At 43.4% G+C, this 23,971-nt stretch overlaps 1 protein-coding gene across 1 annotated transcript in view; it reads right to left on the bottom strand.

The window, feature by feature from the left end:
• Positions 1-23,563, bottom strand: part of LOC135554033 (protogenin A-like) — a 36,325-nt gene extending 12,762 nt beyond the window's left edge. Inside the window, exons 1-10 of the mRNA XM_064986035.1 lie at positions 23,497-23,563; positions 22,066-22,368; positions 8,038-8,182; positions 7,714-7,847; positions 7,262-7,558; positions 6,998-7,157; positions 6,318-6,565; positions 4,510-4,674; positions 3,311-3,616; positions 1,273-1,461 (exon numbers count right to left, since the gene is read on the bottom strand). Coding sequence (XP_064842107.1) covers positions 1,273-1,461; positions 3,311-3,616; positions 4,510-4,674; positions 6,318-6,565; positions 6,998-7,157; positions 7,262-7,558; positions 7,714-7,847; positions 8,038-8,182; positions 22,066-22,368; positions 23,497-23,563 — 2,014 coding nt within the window. The remainder of the gene's footprint in view (positions 1-1,272; positions 1,462-3,310; positions 3,617-4,509; positions 4,675-6,317; positions 6,566-6,997; positions 7,158-7,261; positions 7,559-7,713; positions 7,848-8,037; positions 8,183-22,065; positions 22,369-23,496) is intronic.
• Positions 23,564-23,971: the final 408 nt, after the last annotated feature.

Here is a 23,971-nt window from a genome sequence, read left to right on the forward strand (position 1 = left end):
CTGAATTTGGTTGACTCTTGGTCATTTAAGTCTCTTTTGTGGCCCTTAAAGCCTAACACAATGAAAGCCTTTGATGTGAATTCTCCTCCAAATGCTCTGCTCACAGCAGTCATAAAACACACCATAAATCTGCTCCACAATAACAGCTTCCCTCTCCTCTAAAGACAGCCCTGGAATACACTTCTGCCAGCTATTCTATCAAACAAGCACATTTGAGGTCATTAAACTGTTTCAATTAGAAACTAATGAAAAACCAAGGCATAGTAAGTGTGTTTTGGTGATATCTATCTATGTCACATTACTACAACTTGTTTGTCCACTATGTTCATTATTCCAGGAGGAAAATGTGGTTCATGAGGAAAAGGAGAATGCACACAAAAAGCCAGACTTCCTATGTTCTTTCTCTTATCTCTCCAATAGCTTTATAAAAATACTCTATTTTGAAAATAATTATCCATTCAAAACAACATATATTTCATAAAGTACAGCACTTTAAAACCTACTCAACAATATAGCCTTGTGTTATTCTAATCAACAGCTGGAGACAAAATGGAGGAAGTTTCAGCAGTCATAGTTATCGCCCCTATCACAGTAAGACCCCCCCCCGCCATGACAAAACACATACTGTAGCAAGAAAACAAAAAGGTAAAAAAGGACACATACTGTATTTACCCCCCATTCCCCCCTATGCTTTCTAATCCTGGTCTAGTACCAGAGCTTCCTGATTCAAAATTCAGCTGCTGGCCACCTGGCCGACCTCCTCTGGCCACAGATGGTCAGTTGTCCACTGCAGTGGTGTGGGACTCCCTTTCCTTCCACACTCTCCAACGTGACAAAATGAATTTGACCCAGAGGCCAGAGAACCAGCATATGCCCAACACCCCTTCCTTAGTCCCAGCAAGCAGCTATTTCTAAAGCTGTTGGGGGGGACATACATTGGAAACCAGGCCAGGGCCGTAAGGTCATGGGGGGTTGGCTTCTATCTGGACCTCTGGACATGAGCCCCCACAACTCACATGAAAAGACTTTGTCCTTCCCAAACTAATGGGATTTTCTGATCCTAAAAAGACCTTAAACATGCCTGGTGAAGACATGGAAAATGTTTTTTAAGAGCATCTTTGATCTGAATCAAATTTAAGGAGGACTTTCATTGTATAACCATGCATTGACTAGAACATTTTCTTAATCTTGCAATTGAAATCCAAAATCAAGACAAATGTCATCAGCAACAATGAGATCATAGGTCGGGTGTACTATGTGGAGTCTACTCACCCAGGCCTCCAATGGTGTGCCTGTTGTCCTGGACACGAAGCTGAATGGGGGAACTCTCAGCCTGGCTCTCCTCGTGGTAGAACAGCCTGTAGCCCTGGATGCTGACAGAGTTTCCTGGTGCCAGCTGCCAGCGCACTATGATGGTGGTGCAGTTCAGAGACTCCAACTGTAGCTCAGGGGCCAGAGGCACTGTGAGGAGACACGAAGAGAGATAGACCTGTGGTTAGAGGCACTGTGAGGAGACACGAAGAGAGATAGACCTGTGGTTAGAGGCACTGTGAGGAGACACGAAGAGAGAGAGATCTGTGGTTAGAGTCACTGTGGGGAGACATGAAGAGAGAGAGATCTGTAGTTAGTCACTGTGGGGAGATGAAGAGAGAGAGATCTGTGGTTAGAGGCACTGTGAGGAGACATGAAGAGAGAGAGAGATCTTTAGAGAGTATTTATTTAATGTAATTATTTTCTGAAGATGGTGCCGACAGACTTGGCAGCCCTGCTTCTAGCTCCCAAGCAACTTTGCAGTATTGTTTTTGTTTGTGTTATTTATCACAAGCATTTCACTACACCTGCAATAACATCAGATAAATATGTGTATGTGACCAATACAATTTGATTTATTGAGGACAGTTCTGAGGATGTAAGGTTCAAACAGAATCTCTCTTTTTAAAGGTCATGTGTACTATTTATATACAGAGTTCAACCTGCATGACTCTTCATTTTTAGTCAGATGTCTTTATTTTAACGAGCTCATCTGGAATAGTACCAAGTCAAGAGAGAATATGAAACCCACCCAACCCCTGCTTCCCGATCAGGACTTCTTTACCTTAAGCCCAATGGCCAGGCCTCACCAATGTGTTCATAAAGGTCAATTTGCTTCATATTCAGATACCATTCAGAGCCTTGATACTATTGACAGTCCACAACTATTTATTATGAAAGGTTAGCTAGTCCTTAACAAATTAAAGACCTGTTCAGGAACACATTTGTTTGGGATACCCAAATTATTAAGAGTAAACCACTTAACATGGCAGAAACATGCTAATTTAGATTTCCCAGAAATAATTTGCTGGACAAATAGGGTCAAAGTCACCAAAAATCATTGTATTGCAAGAGATGCAGGGTGGCAGGCTGTGAGCAAGTTGACTCTGTAGCTTGTCTTGTTCCTTGAAAACAGGAATGCTCTCCACCCAGCTGCTCACTGGCTTTATCTGATGGAAATAACCGGCTCTCAGCCTGTAGCCCCCAACCAGAGGCACATACTTACCATGCCCTGCCTGACACACAGATACACAGCCAGGCACAAACACACTAGCAGAGATGAGCCAGGTCCTCAGTTCTACTGACAGAATGCCTATTCAGCCGTCATGATCCTGGCTGAATTGTAGAAAAGATCCTGTTTGTTTCCAAAGGGACAGAGAGAGAGAGAGAGAGAGGGCAGCAATCCCCTCCCCCACCCCTAAGGCTCAGATGTAGCTCTTAACAGAACTATTCTTCCTCCCACCCAGAGGCCTGGGTCCCTCTCTTTTATGACCCATGACTGAAGCCATTCTGATGTTACTGACAGAGGGCCAAAGGTCATGGAGTAACAAACGCAATGCCTTAACAAGATTATTAGAGAGGACGCTCTTCTCATGGCTCTCTCTCAGACACTCAGCAGAGGGCTGGGAAGAAGAAAGGTTCAGAGATAATCCAGCCTCTTTGCTCCTATATTGACTATGTGTAGAGGGAAGTGTGTGCTCACTGGGCGCCTGCAAGGCATGATGGTTTTACTGTGCATGATAAGTCAGTGCAGAAAGTAAGGCCTTACATGTTTATTTATATGATGTGGCAGGCTGGTAGCTTCACAAATCTAAGGTTGAAATTCCGGTTCATCAAAGATGTTATGGCTTACTTATGTCTTTTGTCTTTGATTGATTAGAAGTCATACAGTTGTAATCCTATCTGTACAAACATCATATGTGCATGCAGAAACCTAGCATTGGACCATCAAGGAGCAGCCAATAACTCATCACTACTACTGAGGAGCATGTGTAAGTACCTTTGGCGCTGGATGTCTTAGGGGTGTGGTGGGAGGTCCAGGCTGACTGTTCCCCCCAGCCCACACTAGTGGCTGCAGCGATTCGAAGGAGGTAGATGGTGTCGGGCTGCAGGCCCTCCAGTAGATACTGGGTCTTCTCCCCAGGAAGCTCCAGCTGGGTGACGGCCTGGTCAGCGCTGGTACGATAGGACAAGCGGTAGGCCGACACCCGGCCTCTGCTTAGCTTGGCTGCAAGGGGCTGCCAGGACACCTGGATGTCTGTGGGGCTGCGGCTGGTGAGGCTGAGCTCTGGGGCACGCAGGGGCACTGTGGAGAGGGAGACAGAGTGGTCATGTAGAGGCTTATACAGTCACCAACTTGTTCATTACTGTGTTACTGCCTCTGGTTTCTGTCTATATTTATGGTTGTTTTGTATCGTGTTTTGGTGGGGACCAAAGGAAGAGTTGTGATTTCTAAAGTAACAGCTAGCTACTGAGACTATAATGAACAAACCCAGAGATACAAATCAGCTCACTGTGCGTCACACTCAGTCATACTGGATAATCAATTCAGTAAGTCTGCAAGTGTACACAATAAATAGATGTGATCTGATTTAGACTGGTATGCAATCATGTGACAGATGTTCCCTTAGCCAAGGACAATAGACCAGTTATTTTCTATGGAACATGTAAGAAATGTAATTTTCCTTGATCATAAGTGGTAGTCACAGTTGCACAGTGCAGAAACATTTAATGGGGTGGTGTGAACTGTGAAGGGCCCTTGTGGGGAGTTAGATTATAGTAGAGAGGGCCATTCCTGATCTCTAAAGATCAGCCTGACTAATGTTTAACCAGCCGAGTGGTCCTCCATCTAATCCTTCCTTATTAGACTCCTCTATTCCTCTGACGCACCTCTTAGAGACGACCCCAATTAGACAGCCAGGGGTCAGCCCCACTAGATTCATTACAGGACCTACAGTACTGCCCACTCTCTACAGCCTATTAATTACAGTTTAAACACACTGGAAAACATCCTCTGAGTCCTCCATTAGAGTGATAGAAGACCTTACACAATGACTACAGGATCAATATGAAGCATTCTCTTTACTATTCATCTGGGGTGACAGTTATGGCTGCACATTACCTCTGTTTCCCTGGGTTACAGCCTGATAAAGGCCAGGGTGGACTGTATGTTTGTGTATGTAAACGACGAGGCCTCACCATCCTCCAGGGTGTGCTGGAACACATGGTCTGACATGCGGCTGGCTCCCATGGGCATGTAGGCCACGATGTAGAAGGTGTAGTTCCGCGCTGACTCCAGGTCATCAATAATGTACCGAGTTGTGTCGTTGCCAATGACAACCTGATATTCCTCATTGTTCAAGCCTGGTTTCAGGGAAGAAAAGGGCACACATTTAATCAATTAATCAATTACCACCCACAGAGCTGTAAGCTGCATGTACAGGCAAGGAGTTCAGAGGGGATCTGATCCTTCAATGCAAACTCTTTAGGGCACTAAAGGGGGACCTAATCATAAAAGGGTCTATGAAGATTTGCATACATTCTCAGTACAAAGACAACTTTTGATAACTTTCCATAATCATCATTCAATGATTTCTCTCAGTATACAGAGCAATTAGAACATAATCACTTTGGCTTCAGGAACCTCCTTGTCTGAGGCGCCTGATTCTTACAAAGTTACGATGTACATCTGCCTCTAATGGTGGGCTTCTGGTCCATTCAGTATGGACAATATACAAAAAGTGTCAACTCAATCAAACTAGTTCCTTCCCCTTTTATAGACAGTTTCATCAACATTGCTGGGGCCAAATTCCAGCATTCAATTTTCCCACATTGCTGGCTGAGCCTAATAGCAGTTTAATTAGCACAGATTAGGAAGGTCCCGCAAAAGACTCACTTGTAGCCAGGACATATTGAATCGTCCAGCCTGATTTCTGACCTGGTAAACAAGATCCTTGAGAGTAAACAGAAAAGGCCTTGTCTGGGGGCCTGAAAGGCCCAGGAAACCTCCCTGAAAAGACACACAAAGCCTCCCTCCCAGTCCAGCTCACACTGTCCCAGTGCCTTGACAGAATCTCCTCTGTTGGATTAGCACACTCCAACACACAGACTAATTAGTTCCTCCTTTCATTAGAACCTCCATTTAGTGCCAAGGCTCTGTGTCTGAGACCTCAGGTGCAGAATGCATTGGTGCTACTACTACTGTCAATCTCAACAGCCAGCCATTCTCTGAGACCGGACAGAATGTTTCACGTAATCTTAATCAAGTGCACCAAATCCTTTACAGACGCCAGTTATTTAAGGAGAAAGGGGCAGATTTTCTAACTCACTTCCGTTAAAGTCCTTATCCTTACATAGCCTAGCAGGTGTTTCTTTTGCTGCATGGAATTCGTACATTTGGCCTATACAATGGTATTCCATAGCCGGCGATGAACAACAGTGCCTGAATGAACTGGATAACATTTGTGCTGAACTGTTTCATTGTTTGAATGTGACTCTTCGTGCCTCTTCATCAACAATACAGGTTCCCAGGAAAGCTAAAGGTCCAGCAGTCAATGACTGAGGTTTAGTGACTACAGTACAGCCCTTGTATTCTCGTGATCGGTTCCTGTCTATCCACCATCTCATCTAGTGTAGGGAGTTCCTGCACATTTAAAACCAATGCACAGGGCTTGAGATCGCCTATGGAAGGCCAGTCCTGTTTGTACAGAGTAAGCTGCTGTTCTTTCTTCGGTGCAGTAATCATCGTTTTCCTTGACCTCTGCCCAGCAACCAACTATTAACAACAGATGGTCAATCCTCCACATTCTGTTCTGGGGGCAAGGAGGAAGCGGAGCATTCAGGACTCTAAACAGTGTGAACTGTTAACTCCTGGGGCTACCAAGGCCATTAATATGTAATTCCCTAATACATACGACACTTTATCCTGCCAACATCAAAAATAGTTTCTGTTTGAAAAGGTACAAGACATAGAAGAGGCTCCCCCTGAATTGGCCATCATGTCTCACCTTCAGCCTTCATGTAGTGCACAGAGTAGGCAATCACTTTGTCTGAGTTGTACAGTGGTCTCTCCCAGGCCAGCAAGATGGCGGAGCTGGATACAGTGTCAGCCCGGATGTTCCTGGGCGCACTGGGCCGGTCCTCTGACATCACCACTATGAGCCGGGCCATGGACAGCACAGAGCCCTGCTCATTCTCTACCTGGCACTGGTAGATGGCATCATCCTCAGGGATGATCTGGTTGATCACCAATTTACTGTGGGACAAAACACACATGGCCATATTAGACTTCTGTCCCTCCTCCAGCTCCACCAATACTAAACCCGTTGCTTACCAGCTCTATAATTCTCTTTCAAATCAGAAACCGTTAACAAGCCAAGGCAGTGGCACTAGCAGAGGAAGCAAATTAGTGGGAAATCCACTAAAATGCCATTTGCACGTTTGTAAATTATTCAGCTTCCTTTCTTCTGTGGGAAAGGGCAACTATCAACAAAGACACCTACCTGTGGGGTAAAGGAATTAGGGATTCTGTTTCAATTAACATACAGCAGAACATACAATATGGTTGGTGTTTAGGAGGCAAGGATTTATAAAACAATGGGATGATCATATAAATAAAGAATTGAGAGGGAGACAAACAGCAGCAGAGAGTTATTAGCTACAGTCGATTTGGTGTTAGAGCTCAGACCTGTTGTACATCTTGATGCGTCCGTTGGAATGGACCTTCTCTCCATTCTTCAGCCAAGTGATGTGGGGCAGGGGAACCCCCTCAGCCTGGCACACAAAGCGGGCCGTGCCCGCACGCGGACGGGTCAGGCTCTCCGGCCACTCCACCAAGGATGGAGGCGCTGGATAAGGGAAACATCATAGATGTAACAAACACCAACAATCATGTCTGTAATAACAACTGACACTTATAGGACCTCTACACAGACAACTAAAGTGTGTTTACCTAGCACAGTGATGTTGGCTGTGGCGATGGTATAGTTGCGTGTGCCAGGGGTAGTGGCTCTGCACATGTACACTCCTCCGTGTTGGGGTTTGATGTCAGAGATGATGAGGTTGCCATTGCCCAGCACCTTGGTGTTGAACACGTCGATGGACTTGCTGTCGGCTCGGCTCCAGGAGATGAGGGGTCGGGGGTTCCCTGTAGCCATGCATTCCAGGATGGCACTTTGGTGCAGGGACACAGTGGCATTCTGGGGCCCAGCAATGATACGAGGCCTCTGAGGCAATTTGGGGCTTGGAGCTGTGGAGGGGAGACAGGATTTGACCAGGGTGCCCACTTCACTATTCAACATAAATATAACTTGGCTTTTATTGGGCTTATAACGTTTGATGCAATGCTTGTGAATATATTATGTTTTAATCTGAAAAGAGTGCTATTTCTCCACTATCTCCCACCTGGAGTGACAGTGAGGGTTGCCTCTGTACTCCGGCGACGATTGGCGATGTTGGTCGCCACACAACGATAGTTCCCAGCATCCCCTTTTTCCACCCCATGGATCTGCAAAACGCCGCTGGGCAGGACTGTGATTCTGGGAGAGTCAAGAACACAAAGACAATCAGTACATCATAGATATTAGTGGATGAGAACACAGCTCTGATATTTCTATCCCTCTGACATGTACAGTTTAAAGTCGTAATAGACTTCTCCAATAATCTCAAACCTCATCTAAAGATAAAGCTAATGACATGGCATGATAATGAAATAATGAGAATGCATACCTATTAGTTGCCAGCGGTAACGTGACCCGATTGAACTCCCAGGTGATGATGGGTGGAGGGCTTGCAGTGACTTTGCAGGTGAAACGGGTGACTGATCCTTCTGTCACCACAATGGAAGTTGGCTGATTTGTAAAGGGGGAGATACCTACAGAACAAAACAAGAAATGGTGAGACACTGTGTACTCCAACAGTAGACACATTCTCTAATGTACAATACATGTTTGCACAGATATGATTACTAGCAATGCAGCCATTAGAAAGCAAGAACTGTGAAATTATGTTTTTCTAGTATTTTATTTTCCCCCATTCGGATCTATAAGACCAATCATCACAAAAATGTATGTTCATGGCCCAATATCCTCTCTTGCTCAGCAGCTCATCTTGGTGGATAAAGTTACATGTCTTTCTATCAAACTAAGCCTCTGTATCTTAGGACTTAAGGGCACTGTTCAGTTAAAATGGAAATCAATGACATTTATGGAAATAAGGGAATATATTGATCTGCCAGGCATATCTTATAAATATACATTACTTCACTTTCAGGTTACTATCTCACTAAAGCCATACCCAGCAAAGCCCAACCCACTTCAGTATCTGCCTGATAGTGAGACTGTAGTGCTGTGAAGCTGAACCTCATTCTTAGAATTTTCAGTGAAAATAGGAAAATCTATGCGCACAATTATACCGAAATGATCACTACCCCAACTGCCATCCCCTTTATTCATATAATTGTCCATGAAACTACTTGCCAAGGAGCTGCCATGTCCCAACAAGAAAGCTATATCCTATTAAAATCAACCTAAATGCTGTACATCAGCACTGAGATTGAACATTTGCCAAGAATAATCATAAGGGCTGTTGACAGCAAGATCCGAAGAGCCCCACAATCCATCCAAGCTTACCCTTCTAAGACAAATTCTCTCCCTGACCTCCTCTCCTTACAGCCTAGACAGAGTTCATGTGTTGATGCATTGCCGTCTAATCAAGACAGTCACAGGAAGACCCTTTGCCCTGAGATGTTGGTTAGTCCACTATTGAAATCAGCTGTTGTTTTTTTCTCCTTACAAAACATTGCCCTGTCTCTCACCTTCTCTTTGAAAATGCATAAGCTCCAGTTCTCCCTCAAATTAGGTGTTATACAAGCACCAGACATCACATATCAGACGGGGTTCCCGAGGCCCTAACTAACCTAAACAAACCAGCATGTTACATGTACCTGTCAGCTCATCCTGGCTGGAGCACATTAAACCCTGAGGAGATCAGAGAGCAGAGGAAATCTCTGCTAGGTCCATCTTATTAATTAGCTTCTCTACTATGCACATCTACACACATGAGCAGAGGTCAATCAGTCAAATGTGTGCCATGCACACAAAATTTTAGCGACCCACCTAATGACTACTGCTAATAATTCAACTGAAATAAAATTCCTCATACGCTTGCTGTAAAAATCTTTATATTTGAACACAGAGTCATTAACCCCACAGCTGGTTATGAGGTCGTGTGGAGGAGGAGGGGAAGCTTGATCCTAATTTTTTGAGATCATTGATTGCTTTACGGCTCATGGAGCAGCAGAGTTTGGGAAGATCAGTCAGTGAAAGATGATACTGAAAGTGAGGTCTTTGACAGGCCCAATGAATGGCCAGCCAGTGGGAACCTAAAAGGACTGCTCTATGCTAACAGCAGCATTAAAGGACAACATCACATGTAACCAACCCTCACAGACACACAGTCCTTTTGGGAAAAGTGCTACCTCTTCACAGCATATAATTCCTAATTAGGCCTACCTCTAGGTAGTACGTCTCATATGCTTATAGTAATTAATACATCATTATAACTGTTTCCTTTAAGTCAAGTGTTACCTATATATTATTTGCCCCTGATTTTATACTTTTATCCTCCTGAGATAAAGAGAACCGCTGATGACAGATATATCTAAAAGTGTTGCCCTGCTGAGTGCAGCCGGACGGTGATGATTGGTGGAGAGATCCGGCAACATCCTGCTTGGATTGGGTTTCCCTGAAACTGATTGATTGTCAGACACCACCTGAACTGTATGGAAACTAAACTCCATGACAAACTTCATGTACACAGCGTGTGTCCCATTACTGATTTCACCTAAACTTTATCCACTGTTAAGAATGATGTTGCAAGTAGTTCAATGTCTAGAATAGATTGTTCATCGTTTCAAAAAAGTAATACAAAATAAGCTAGAACATTATGCCTCCCCCCCTTTCAGTCACTAAGAAATACAATTTTAAAAAATCCATTAAGGTAATCCACTGCTATCCACTCCCATTCCCCTTCTCAACTAAAGACGCCTCGGGTCAATAGTTTGTTAAAGTTACTGTCCAGTGAAAATATTACTTTTAAAAGTTAATAATATGTTAAGTTATACCCAAATAATGGTGTTGACTCACAATCCTATACTCATATTTGTGGCCAAAGCATAAATGGAGAAAAAACACTTAAAAAACCCACATCAAATTTGTATCTCAAACAGAGTATGATGTCATCCTCCTGAGGAGGATGAGATGGCCAATCAGCAGTCTACTCTGTTATTGGGGTACGCCCACACTGGAAACACTCTTTTCATGCCACTTTGATACCGAAGTGACTTTTTCATAGCAGGTTAGGAGCATTTACGCAGCAGATTAGGATAATTAACATAGCCAATTAGGAGACTGAGGTTAAGGTTAGGAAAGGGTTAAGGTTAGGGTTCGTGAAAATGCTCTCCAAGCCTGCTATGAAAATCACTTTGTATCAAAGTGGCGTGAAAAGAGTGTGTCCCACGCCCACACCATTCCAACACAAAAAATCTGTATTGTAACCCACGTAATTACAATTTTTGGAAAGAAAACTATTTCACTCATTTTGTAATTAATAATACGTCTTATTTCATATAAATCTGGAAACACTGGACAGTTACTTTATTAAAATAAATGATGGTACTGCTGCTCTTGATACAGACCTCAATTTAAATCACATTTTTGGAAGGATTGAGATAAATAAAATCTTTACCAAAAAGCCCCAGGTCTGGATAACATCAACTTAATTATCATAAACAAATCAAACCACTCCTGGCACAACTGGGACCCAGTGCAACCAACGGCTACATCAGTGAAGGACTAGAAATACCCAAAACAAGTACCATAAAACAAAATCCTCTTCACCCATTTACTACTACTTTACTACTACTAGAAAAAGGAATCAGATAATTCAAAGATACACGTGACATGTGTCTTCAGATTCAAAACAGCTGCATGTTCAGAATGCAATGTGCACCACTTAAGTAATGGATTAACAAACAGACTGCAGTGCTCTTTGACCTCTGCACACATCCGATGCTGTTTATGCTGCAGGGGCGAGGAGCCATCAGCACTCACAGATGAAGAGGCAGTCTGAGGGGAGGGAGAGGGGCATCAGAGTACCTGTTCTGGGTTCTCTCTCTATCCAACCCCCCCCCCAGGCTCAGTTATCTCGCTAGCCCAGTGAAACAATGATATACTCTCCCCAGTGTTTACCTTCGGAGGCTCCCCCACTAACTTTATCACAGAAATTACCTCTCTTCTCTACATTCTGCACACAAAAAACCTTGAACGCACATCAAACACAGCAGGCTTGCCAGGGGAGAAAATCCAGGGGTGGGGTGGGCAACAGATGAAGAAAACATACGAGGAGCCGTGCAAAGATAGGTGCAAGGTTTATCGTTTCTGATTGAACAGCTGTTGCCACTGACTTCAGAGAGGACCCCAATCGACATCTTCTTGCACCTTAAGTCTGAATAATTGAACTATTACCACTCATCAAATTTCACTGACAATCAGCACACAGCACAGGTGGTACACTTCTAACTGTATCCTTAACTACTTAAAAGCAATGTAAATCTCAAGCACTGCTCTCGAGAAACCTTGCCTAAAGGTAAACTCCACCCCGTCATAAACACACTGGATTGTGTCCTGGCCTCTATAACAGCCGATATGGATAGCTGGACGTAACCTGGGTTTCCATGTGTCGTGGTGCTGAACAGCGGGAAAGCCCTAACTGCCAGACTGGGCTCTCTGTGAATCCTGATCAGCACACTGCACTCTGACAACTACTCCGTGTCGTCTTCAGGAAGTAGGCAAGGGGAATATTGTCCCTCCTAAACGCAGCTTACCCTCAGACATTTCAAGGTAAAGACATCCTCGTTTGTTCCACTGGCCACGAGCAGAGCATGCACCGTTCATGAGCAAAGCCAGAATGAACCCAATTCATTTAGGATCCATAACCTACATTGTCTACCCTGACCAGTTTTAGAGAGCTGCGCCACTTTGCCTTGAACTTTTATTTGCAGAACACTTTACTTCTAGTATTAGATTGCAGACTTTCAAATGAAATGCTAACTTCTCTAATGAGTTGTGTGCCACAAGTTGCTGTAGATGCCCATTTCTTTGTTGTGAAGTTATTTTGAAGAAAAGGGGACTGATCCTTTCACTGAGCCCCTGGCCACTTTGCTTTGGGCATTTTTAATTTAATTAGTTCTGAGCTGTAAGGTCTCTTGTGCATTAGGCCCAGTGCAGCCCTCTGCAGAGGAATATTTGCTGTGGAGAGAAGTGCAGGCAGGCATTGGATTGGGAACATCATAGAACGGATACAGGGGTCCATCCCTCAGCAACACACTAACACGGAGGAACAGAATGTGGAACCTCTAATCAACATCAAACTCATTCCTAAGTGTTGTACAACAGCAGCAAAGCAACATGGAGGCATCCATCCCAGTAGCCCGGGGCCTGGGGGCTTGAGACAATGAGCTTCCCAGATACTCTGTCTCTCTGAACAGTCAAAAAATGCTGGATTGACAAACAGAGAGATCCTTATTGATTATGGATTGCGTACCAAGCCTCAGTCTAAAATCTATTCTGCTAGGGCTTGTCGAGCTGTGGTCACCGCCATGGCTGCTCAAAATATGCGATTGACCATCTCCTTTGAGTGATGATGGTCGCCAGAGGCAGCACCTAATGCTCTTAGGATGAAATATTAAAGCAGATGAGGCTCACACTACAATGACTATATTATCCCTTCAATTATCTCTGTGTGCCCATTTACCATTTACTTCTTCCAGTCACCTTCCAGATTACTTTTGAAACACATTAAACACACAAATGCTCATCATATGCACCTCTCCCCTGGAGCCTTGGGTATCCAGTTATTGAGCAAGGCCTCCATAAATGAAAAGGTGACTTGACTATTCTCCACCTTTCACAATGTGTTTCTGTTACTTAATGATTTCATTCAACCACCTGGAGAATATATAACTACCAAACCCACCTAGCTTAAATGTAAAATAATTTATTGTTTACCCGGATGTTTTGCCCAGATGTTTCTAATGATGGGGTGAATGCCTGTGCCAGGCGGCACAAAAAAGAGGATCTGGCCATCTGCCCCTTGCAGTGACCCCACCTCTGACCTCCAACCTCTACAAATCTTGTCCAGCACACCGCCCATCAAGGCAGAGCCCTGCAAGGCCACCCCAGCACTGTTGCAACGCTAACGCTCCCCTGCTGGCTCTCTGCAAACTGCCAATCAATCACTCAGAGCCTCCTAAAACTGGGAGGGTACTCTGCCTTCCTACAGATATGAAATGCCCCCGCTAACATGCTCTTTCTCTTAAACCCTGTCCACTGCCATCCCATACTGGCACAGTAGAACAACGCTTTGCATAATGCTTTTCTTCATTTAGTCACTGTGCAGATGAGAGATGTTGGTGGATGCTGGTGCCGAGTAGCAAAAATATCTGTTACTATTGATCATGAACAAAGTGGGGATTCACAATAAATCAAATCTCTAACACAAAACATAATGATGGGTGTTCCATTATTGGTAACAACCATTTAAACCTCCTCTAAGGTTTTTCAGAATGCAGACTTTGCACCCTTATTCTAAGAAACAGAAACAAGTTTGACAGCAACAAAAAAAATCAGTGAGTGACCACTGAAAACACCTTCACCAATGTCCGAACTAAACTATAGAATTATTCCGTGCCCTGCCTCCCAGCTGGCCAATCTCTTTGTTTTCCAGAGGCCTGCTGAAGCCAGAAGCTCAGTAAACCGCATGTCAGTGGACAGGTCAAGCCCGGACAAAGGTTCCCTTAGAAACTTCAGGGCCAGCTCTGTCCCCCTTCCCCCTGGTTCCTCCACAGTACAGGGGTGCTCTATCAACCCAAATCTCCCCATCCCACCCCACCCGAGGATATCTTCTTTAACAAATGGGAATCCAATATTCAGAGCAGTTATATGCGCTCCTAATTACTATAGCTTGAAGGATCACACTGCAGGCACAAATTCTACCTCACTACTATGTAGGTTAAAAAAATGCTCATAATGAGGTGAGAAGAATGTGTTCTATACGTGCTGTATGGAGAGGTTTTGTTATGGACATGTTCAACACAGCCACTGAGTGTGCCCAATGAGCATGAATAATCCACTAATAATAAAAAGCTAAGAATATCTTCACAGTAAAGCAAACCATAAAGCAAATGTTTATAGTGCGCAGAGTCAGTATATGTGTGCACTCTGTGGTCAGGGGTTCACTTTGTTGTTCTCTGAGCTGTAACTCAGAAACATTCCTACGTTTTTTTTTTTTTTTTTTGGAGGGGCAGAGGAGCTCAGAGTTTAGGCAGGGCGTCTGTCGACAGGTCAATGGCTGCTGCTGAGCTCTGCTCTGAGCTCTGCTCTGCAGCACTAATTTCCTCCAGGCCTCTCGGTTCCTAGCAGTAGACAAACACAGTAAGTGGTCAAGCAGGGGACAGAACTGGAGCTTTCTATCTACTTCAAGGCCCTGGCTACATGTGTGACTTCTCCTCGCTCCTGATTGGAACAAGGTGGATGAGCACTGAGGCCAGATCCAGAGTGGCTGGTCGGGGGATCTGCTCTGGCAGCTTTGTCTAAAGCGATCTGCAGAGCAATTGAGTGGAAACACTGGCCCTAATCCGGCAGATGACCTGGGCGAGGCTTGCAGCTTCACTACGCATGACTAGGTAGGGACTGGAGTTGGTCCTGGTCAGGTCATGTGGTCAGGAAACCCTCTGGGCCCTACTCATAATCAATGAAAGTATAAAGGAGTATTAATTCCCCCCACCCTTATGAGTCATAAGTGACAGAACAAATAGCATTACTGTAAGTGTTAAACAGTAGGACTGAAGGATGATTTTTTTTGGATAGCATTGCAAGGGAGAGGAAGAAGCGAACAGCTATTTATGACTTCAACAAAACTCCTTGGCCTCGACCTTAAGGTCCAAATACGGACAGTTCTGAACAGTTCTGTACTCAACCCAATAGAACATTTAACCACTTTAGCATTCAACATCATCAGACCTGTCAGAGGGCTCATCAAGAGCCATAACACAACTAAAGCTGTTAAGCATTTGGTTTTCATTTCAACCAATTTCTAGAAACATTCAATTCAAGGGCCTACCGGGTGGCGCAGTGGTTAAGGGTGCTGTACTGCAGCGCCAGCTGTGCCACCAGAGACTCTGGGTTCGCGGCCAGACTCTGTCGTAATTGGCCGCGAGGTAGACGCGTAATTGGCCGCGAGGTAGACGCCTGGCGTCGTCTGGTTTAGGGAGGGTTTGGCCGGTAGGGATATACTTGTCTCATCGCGCACCAGCGACTCCTGTGGCCGGCCGGGTGCAGTGCGCGCTAACCACGGTGTTTCCTCCGACACATTGGTGCGGCTGGCTTCCGGGTTGGATGCGCGCTGTGTTAAGAAGCAGTGCGGCTTGGTTGGGTTGTGTTTCGGAGTTGTGTATCAGAAGACGCATGACTTTCAACTTCTTTCAACCTTCGTCTCCGAGCCTGTACGGGAGTTGTAGCGATGAGACAAGATAGTAGCTACTAAACAATTGGATACCACGAAATTGGGGAGAAAAAGGGGTAAAATTCAACAACAAAAAAACACACAAAAAACATTAAATTCAGTGATAATTACTATGACAAATGTTTGACATGGTGATATTGATTTGTGCAATTCATTCAAATGAGGGACAGAGCTGGGAAGTGAAGGGTTCAGTATGGAAACAAAAGGAGCTCAATCCTTTGCTTTATGTTGCTTTAAAGGAGGCTATTTAATGAGTTTCAAATTAAATGCCTCCAATGGAACAGAACCCAAGAAACTCTTGAGTGATGAGTTCCTTCATAATGTGCAATGACCCCACACCACGTTTGTCTTTTCCCCCTTTAATAAATAATAAGGGTTCCTGAAAAAGAATGCTCAGCCTGGCAACTGAGAGGAAGAATGCAATGCTGAAAAGCCCCACAAATCAATCATTGGCCGGGCGAGCTGGGCTGGGCCAAGAAGCAGGCGACTGGAGGAAGCTCCATAGAGCCTGCAGAACAGCCCAATGGTCATTGGCCCAGGCCAAACAAAGCACATATCCCATGAGCACTGTGACCTCTCAGTCCCCTGGTTAGTGGGGGAGTGGGGTTAGGACATGGACACTTGCCCCCTCCTCCCATCTCTTATCTGGTGTCAAAGTTCTCCAATCATTCAACATCAGCCCTTCACCCACCAGAGACAGTGTTTTCATTGTGTCTAATCTCTTCATCAGAGTGCTGGTTTTAAACAGTCAATTTCAAATCAGTACAGTCTTCTACTTAATTAAGGGAAAGGGGGATACCTAGTCAGTTGTACAACTGAATGCATTCAACTGAAATGTGTCTTCCGCATTTAACCCAACCCCTCTGAATCAATTATAGTGTCATGCTTTGTTTCTCTAAAATGAAAACAAGTCACCACAAAATAAGGCTTTGTGCTCAAAATCCAATAGGAGATGATGCCAATGGAGTAAATCTTGAAAGCATAACACATTTTTTTGGGTAGACATACCTGTAGTTTGGGTCAACACTGATAGGGGACTGTTGAAGTAATTGATAAATGAGAAGGAATGTCTAGCATTATTGTAGGGAGGATTTAAATTGTTCACCAATTTGTAAGTCGCTCTGGATAAGAGCGTCTGCTAAATGACTTAAATGTAATGATGTAAATGTGAGTACTCTCAGTACCTAACATCTATTGGGCAATCAAAAGAAACTTTGGACCTCTAGAACTTCGGTCCAAGGAAACCATGGAAACCATTCCTGTCCCACAGATGCTGATGAGGGTAAAACGAAGCCAGGCTCCGAGTCTTATTTCTCTTAAAATAATTATTTCAAACATTCACTTCAATCCATTACTGTGCCTTTAGGTTTGCTTTTCCTTTATTGTGGTCCTAATGCTGCCAAGCCTTTGCAGGTCTTATACATTCCTTAGCAACCAAAATAAACACTGGGGCTGTGGTCACACACGGAGAGAGCTGGTGGGGTCAAACAACCATTTTGTTGGAGTCACAAAGTCTGCTGTGGAATAGTGATTTGGGTGCTTTATTGTGGACCCCACAATATGAGGTTAGTAAACTGTTCAGCATTAGGAATCCTTACAACAATGTACTCCGTTTTTTAAAACCTGTATTCTGTATGCTTACTCCAGAGGCCAAGTATCTTTGCACTACATGCTTGCATTTATCGGGGGAGTCAAAACTGGTCCCAAATCCCTGCTGAAAAATATGGCATAGACCAGCATACATTTCAAGCCTGTCCATGCTGGTATTTGCTGGTCCATGCTGGTCAGATGTTGGTCAAGCTGGTTTGACCAGCATGTTCTAGCTGGTTATGCTGGTTGTCCAGCATGGTCTAGCTGGTTTTGCTGGTAATCAGCCTTCACTGTATTTTAGACACTGGTGACCAGCCTTCACTGTGTTTTGGACACATAGCAGCTTATGTTGGTGTTGCTAGTATATTGGTGACCAAGCTGGTTTTAGCTGGTCAAGCTGGTCTGACCACGCCCATCATTATCACATTTCCCAGCATGCTCTATTGCAGGTGATTTTTAGAATTATTTGTTGTGTTTTTTTGCATGTACATTGATTGATTAATTAATCTTATGTTACACAAAGATAAATAACATACATTTTTCCAAATTAATCCAATCTGTTAGTTGGATTTATTGCACCCATTACTGAAATGGTTGTCCCAGTTTATTATTTGGGTAGTTTAATTTCTTCTTCTTGCTAACCTTGGCAGTTATTCTGAATGCATATTGTGGGTGAAGAAACGTTCCAATTGTTGGCTATCCGCTCTCTGGCTGGATTCTATTAGGAATGAAACATCACTTTGCAAGCCAACATGATGTGACTTGATGCTGGTTCTGCTGGTGACCAACTTATGCAGGTCACCAGCAAAAACACAGTGAAGGCTGGCCACCTGCAAAAATACAGGTAAAGCTGGTCACCACAAAAACACAGCAAAACCAGCACCTGTGCTGAAACAACCTATGCTGGTCTATGCTGTTTTTTTCCATCAGGGATGTGTGTGATTTGTAATATATTTTATGCCTCCTATCTATTCTCTCTTATGACACCAATGAGCGAGATATATTCTCTACACTGGTTTTGTAACCTTGAAAAAACACAACTGGGAGCTAATTTTCGAATCAATTAAAAACATCCCAGCAAACTCACAGTAAGACCTTGCATCGGAACCAATGGATAAGGATATGGGCAAGGGCATGGATATGGTTTTACAATGTCTGTGTATTGCGTAATGCCCTGTGAACCTCTGGAAACATGGTTTAGGATGCCTGGAGGGATCATACACATGAGACTGTCTCTACGGAGAACCCCATCAATCTGAGGAGGCCTATTGACAGCACTCACGTGGTTAGCTACCAAGTCACATGGCCGTTCATCAAGACACAATCCCGTCTCATAGTTTCCCTCAGGGCAACTGGCATTTAACGTTTCTCAAACCCTCCATTTCCTGCCTGTAATGGTCGGCTTAAATCATTATCTCTGACTCTGACACTAACATTTACTTGTTCAGAAAAATACCAGGTAAAAAAAGGAAGTCCCGGCTTCAAAGTGGGCGCATCTGCTCCGAGGACAAAGGGATTTTGAAAGAGTAGAAACCAGATCTGAAAAGAGAACTAGCCTAAGATGGTGTTAGGGATGGTCTTCCCACATTTATAACATAAAACAATTAACCGAATTTTGTGTTATTTTTTGTTAAATAATGCAACAGTCTTTCTAAAGGCCAGAGTAAGAAAGGACTTGGCAGCAAGACTGATAGTGAGGGATATCTATTAAGGCCAGAGGTGAGAAGAGCCTCTGGGCATAAGATACAAAAGGTCCCCACATGTTGTACTATCAATCTTCCTGGTGAAGGATGCAACACATGAAAAGCTCAGAGCCACAGTAACGCTCACTCTGAAATCTTTTCACAGCATTCAATGAGGAGTGTTTTTTCAATGCAAACAGGGGCATCATAAACGCCACCTAGGGCACAGTAACATCAATAAAAAGCATCTTAAGACCTAAGGATAAAAAACAAATAGGTTATGTCGGAAAGTCATATCATTTACAAAAAGTCACTATCAGCTTAAAAATAATTTATTGAAAAAGCATAATTGAAGTTCGGATAATCACATTTGATATTAGATTTCCAAAAACAAAATTTAAAAAGTTTAATAAAACTCTGCAGTGCCATTCTCATAATTACCCTTCCAGAAGTGAATAGGCCCAGCTGTCCTAACCATTGATCTCTGGACAAACAAATGCCCCCCAAATAACTAATTTTAGTTAGGGGGCAGTTGGGGGCAAGTTGGACAAAGAAGGCCAGAGTGAAAAGCTTTTCATTAATTCTTCAGAGTAGCAGAGCCGAAAACCATAGTGAGGAGACCACTAGCCTCTGTCTCACTGGCTGGCCATGCAATAAAGTTTGGCCATTTAGACACTCAAGGAAAGGCTGTGGTATGAGGGAACGGCAAATTCAAAATTGTGTGTGTGTGTACTGTATGTGTGTGTGCGATTCTCGACAACCCCCACTGCCACCTTTGTTTTCTACCACTGAGCATTTCTCAGGTACGTGCAAATTTTATGAGCTTCCAGATAGACCGTCAAGCAGGTCTAAGTGTCCCTTTAAAACAAGCCTATAAACTCCGCTGGCAGCCTTTATCACCTCTTAAGTTCATAATATAAAACAGCAAACCCTCTCAATTAATAAAACTACAAACACACAGCGTCCTGTAAAAATCACAGCAAGGACTCAGGCCACAGTAATACCGGACTGAAACTTGCTGTATAGCATGTGAGAGGGTCAGAGTAGTTTTTTACTGGCTTTAAGGCAGTCACTGTTTTCATGGACCTCATGCAAATCAAGGCTCATTAACTCTGTATTTTATTGGTATAGCATCTACAAGTCTGTGTGGCATCTTCCAAAACAAAAAAAGATTGAGGTTGTACTGCACTCAATTGTCATGATAGTAATCTCGGTTAACCCAGAACAAAAGTAGTACGTAATTGGTCAGGTGCTCAATTAAGTTTTGGGTCTATACATATTAAGTGAAGGGATCAAGAGATGCTAGAATGAGGAGCGGAACCAGAACGAGGAGCTTCCTTCTCAACGGATGCTATGGTACCGCTTATGTTTACGTAGATCTGTCCAAGAGAGATTATCCTGTGAGTAATTTCAAAAGTGCTTGTAAAGGCCCAAAAATAGTAACTTTTCTCTTTTACATATAAATCTAGGCCTATCTGGAAAGCAAACATTTTATCAATGGTGTCTGTTTGTTTTAGAGGTCTTCAATAGAATTCAGCTTAGGGAACTGAACCAGGACTGACACATTCTTGTCTCTCGACATCTACTTGTCAGTGGATTGTCAGGATCATATCAGATAGGAGATGTGCTCCTAAAGAATAGTATTCCAACCAGTGGGCTCTTCAGGAATCATGACCTCACAGTGGTAAATAATTGTAACAATTTCACAACTAAATAATTTCACAACAATCCTGCCCAAATTTACATGGATCAGGACCTAACTTTTCCATGTACAATTAGAATTAGTAACCATCACAATATTCTTGGACGAGTGCATGTCATAAGTGCCACATAAAAGCTCAGGTTTCCCTGTGAAAGCGAATGCAAGGGAGGGGGGGAAAAGTAAATTCCTTTGTGCAAAAGAAGCACAGCAAGGAACATGGCCTGGGGGGTGGTGACACCAGGGAACAGGGTCCCTAAAGAGCAGCTCTGGATAAAGCTGCTCCACTAGCCCTTTAAAAGAATAGGCAGCAGGCTCACATACATGCTATTGGGAGAAAAAAAGCATTCCAAAAGAACAATTCCCAGTGATCATGGAGCAACGACATGAAAGCCCAGTCCAGTGAATAGGGGTCATCTGCTCTTTAACACTGGTGTAACCAGCATCCTGGACAGCTCCTAACCTTTCAAACCTGCAGCTCCCTCATTTGCACACCAATGGACATATTATCCTCCACTCTGAGTATCTTTTTGGCTGCAGGCCTCGAACTTTGAAGTCTGTACCCCCCTTCCCCCCAATGCCACCACTGAAGCCTCCAATGCCTTCCCTTCCTCAGCTATTAGGTGGATTAGATAACCGGAATGCCCAACATTGGGCATTACACTGGCGAAGAAAGAAGAGAGATTAGACGCACCAGACTACATAGAAAATTATAGCGCACTGCTGGTGATGAGAGAAAGACCCCTTTTTCCTGGGAATGGGAAAAGCCTATTTTATGCCTGTTAAGAGTGTAAAGTCTCCATCTACTCCCAAATGACTATGTCAGCTTTAAACATTTTAGCAGATAACTACAAGCAAGATCTCTCACTCTGTTTAATCATCACAGAGATTGTTGCTCTTCAGTCTTAGACACATTAAAATAAGTCACACAGATCCCATGCAGTTACATGAAATTGTAATTATAAGTAACTACACAGTAACTAATAGATTCGAAAGAGAATGTGGACAGTTTATGTTACTTATCTTATGGAAGTAAGTGTACAATGTACATCCAATGTAAACTGTTGTCTATTTTTCTACTGTGTTTATGAAGTTTCCCATGACCAATGACGTACATCTTCTGTGGCCCAAAGGTTGGAGGTCCTGCATAACCTCTCCATTATTCCATGTGATGCTTATACACAACTCCAGTATGATACTTACTTGCAATTGTAAGACAGACTTTCTGGCTCAGGATGGCTCCATACTTGTTCTGAGCGAGGCACTGGTAAAACCCTTCATCTGATTTGTCTCCTCTCCTGCTCTCCACCTCCGGAATAGAAAGGGAGCCGTTGGAGAGAATGTAGACGCGGTCGTTCTCTACAACTTTTACTCCATTTTTAAGCCACCTGATGGCAATAGGCGACTCTCCGTGCGCCTGACAGTCCAATATAATGGGATCCTTCCGCATGACAGTAACATCGTGGGGCTCTTTGATAAAAAATAACTCACTAAAACACAAAACACCTGTGGGGAAGAGAAGAGAACAGTCAGTGCCTGGCTTGAGTGGGAGAAGACTCCGTGTGATGAAATTAGCGACAATTCTAGGCCAGGACCTACAACTATTCTACTTTGTCCACAGGCATATTGCTTTGGTAGGATCTACACTTGAAAGCATGTTAACATCATAGTGCCTACAGGCAGGGGCTTGGAGCCCATCCAACAGCAGGTTACTCCTATTTCATTTCTTTCTGCTCCAATTGAATCCTATTACTCTTGTCTCATAAAGCTGTGAAGTCACTGATTTCATGGCTCCATTCAGTCACAAATGTTTTACTGCACTCCCCAGCATGAAATTCATAAGTAGCTCCCCTTTCAATGATAAGACCGCCAGCTGTATACAAGTAACAATCCAGACAGGAAGCAAAAGCCTTTAAAATTTTCCAAATCAAATGTGATGGCTTCACACGTCTAATGTCCTAATTTACACCACATTATATTCATTGTTAATTGCCTATGTTAATTGTCTGCATCAAACGTCAAAGTGGATTATTTATGGAAATAAAATCAGTAGACAGTTTTTCTATTGATATAATAATTAATTTGTATGTACTGAATGAACATAACATGGCAAACCTATATGTTTTTTTGCTTTGATCAATATCTCAAACCAAGGCTGACGATGTTGTACAATCCACGTGTATCTGAATGTTATGTTGTGTTGTGCTGCACGTACACAATTTCATGCAGAAACCCGGGTTATCATGTAACTCGAGATACAAGCAAAAACCAAGCATAAACGTGTATAGGTTCTGTGTTTATCTAAATGTATAGCCTACATCGGGCAATACTCGAAGCAGTCAGTGGTCAGCGTGGCCATTTCATTGCCCCCTAAACTCCGGCCAGTGGCTGTGCGTCCATTCATCTATAGAACTCGCAACTAAGGCTAAACTCTTCAATGTCGAATATTTGTTAATACAGAACACTTCAACGAACTTCTTCTTTATCAGTGTAAATAGCAACCCCTATTATACTAGTAGTAACGTTATGAGTACGGACACACTTCCAATGTCTAGTTCGGCATTTTCCCACCACTAAACCAGTCGCTATCATTTCAATTTGAAATAAACTCAAACAAAATATTAACTTTCTTACCTGAGATTGGAAGAAAAAACGCAAAAAACAGCAAGCGCTGATATAACTTCCTTTTAAAAGACTCCATTTATTAAAATAGTTCTCGCATACTAACTCTCTCAACCACTACCTCCAGTCGAACTACGTGCTAATCCAAGAGGAAAGTGACTGCGCTTCTGATCGCAGCAGGGATTACTTTTTTTCTCGGGGGCAAATGGACATCACCCCACCCAGTGCTGCGTTCTACGGTTGAGTGATTCATGGGGGAAACGTATGGGGAGAGTTCCTCCGCCACCATCAGTCGGCAAATCAATACACAGGCCAACATCTTAATCACTATTTTTTTTATGAGTGCCATAGCAGGTATACTTTGGTCAGGTGTTACTGGTATTAGTGTAAAGTTAATACACGAAAGTTAATGCATACAACACACCTGTGTGATTAATGCATATGATTTGTTAATTTCCCTTATGCCCTTTGAAAACATGGAGCAGAC

Source organism: Oncorhynchus masou, chromosome 2, assembly GCF_036934945.1.
Source record: "Oncorhynchus masou masou isolate Uvic2021 chromosome 2, UVic_Omas_1.1, whole genome shotgun sequence".
Taxonomy (NCBI): Eukaryota; Metazoa; Chordata; class Actinopteri; order Salmoniformes; family Salmonidae; genus Oncorhynchus; species Oncorhynchus masou.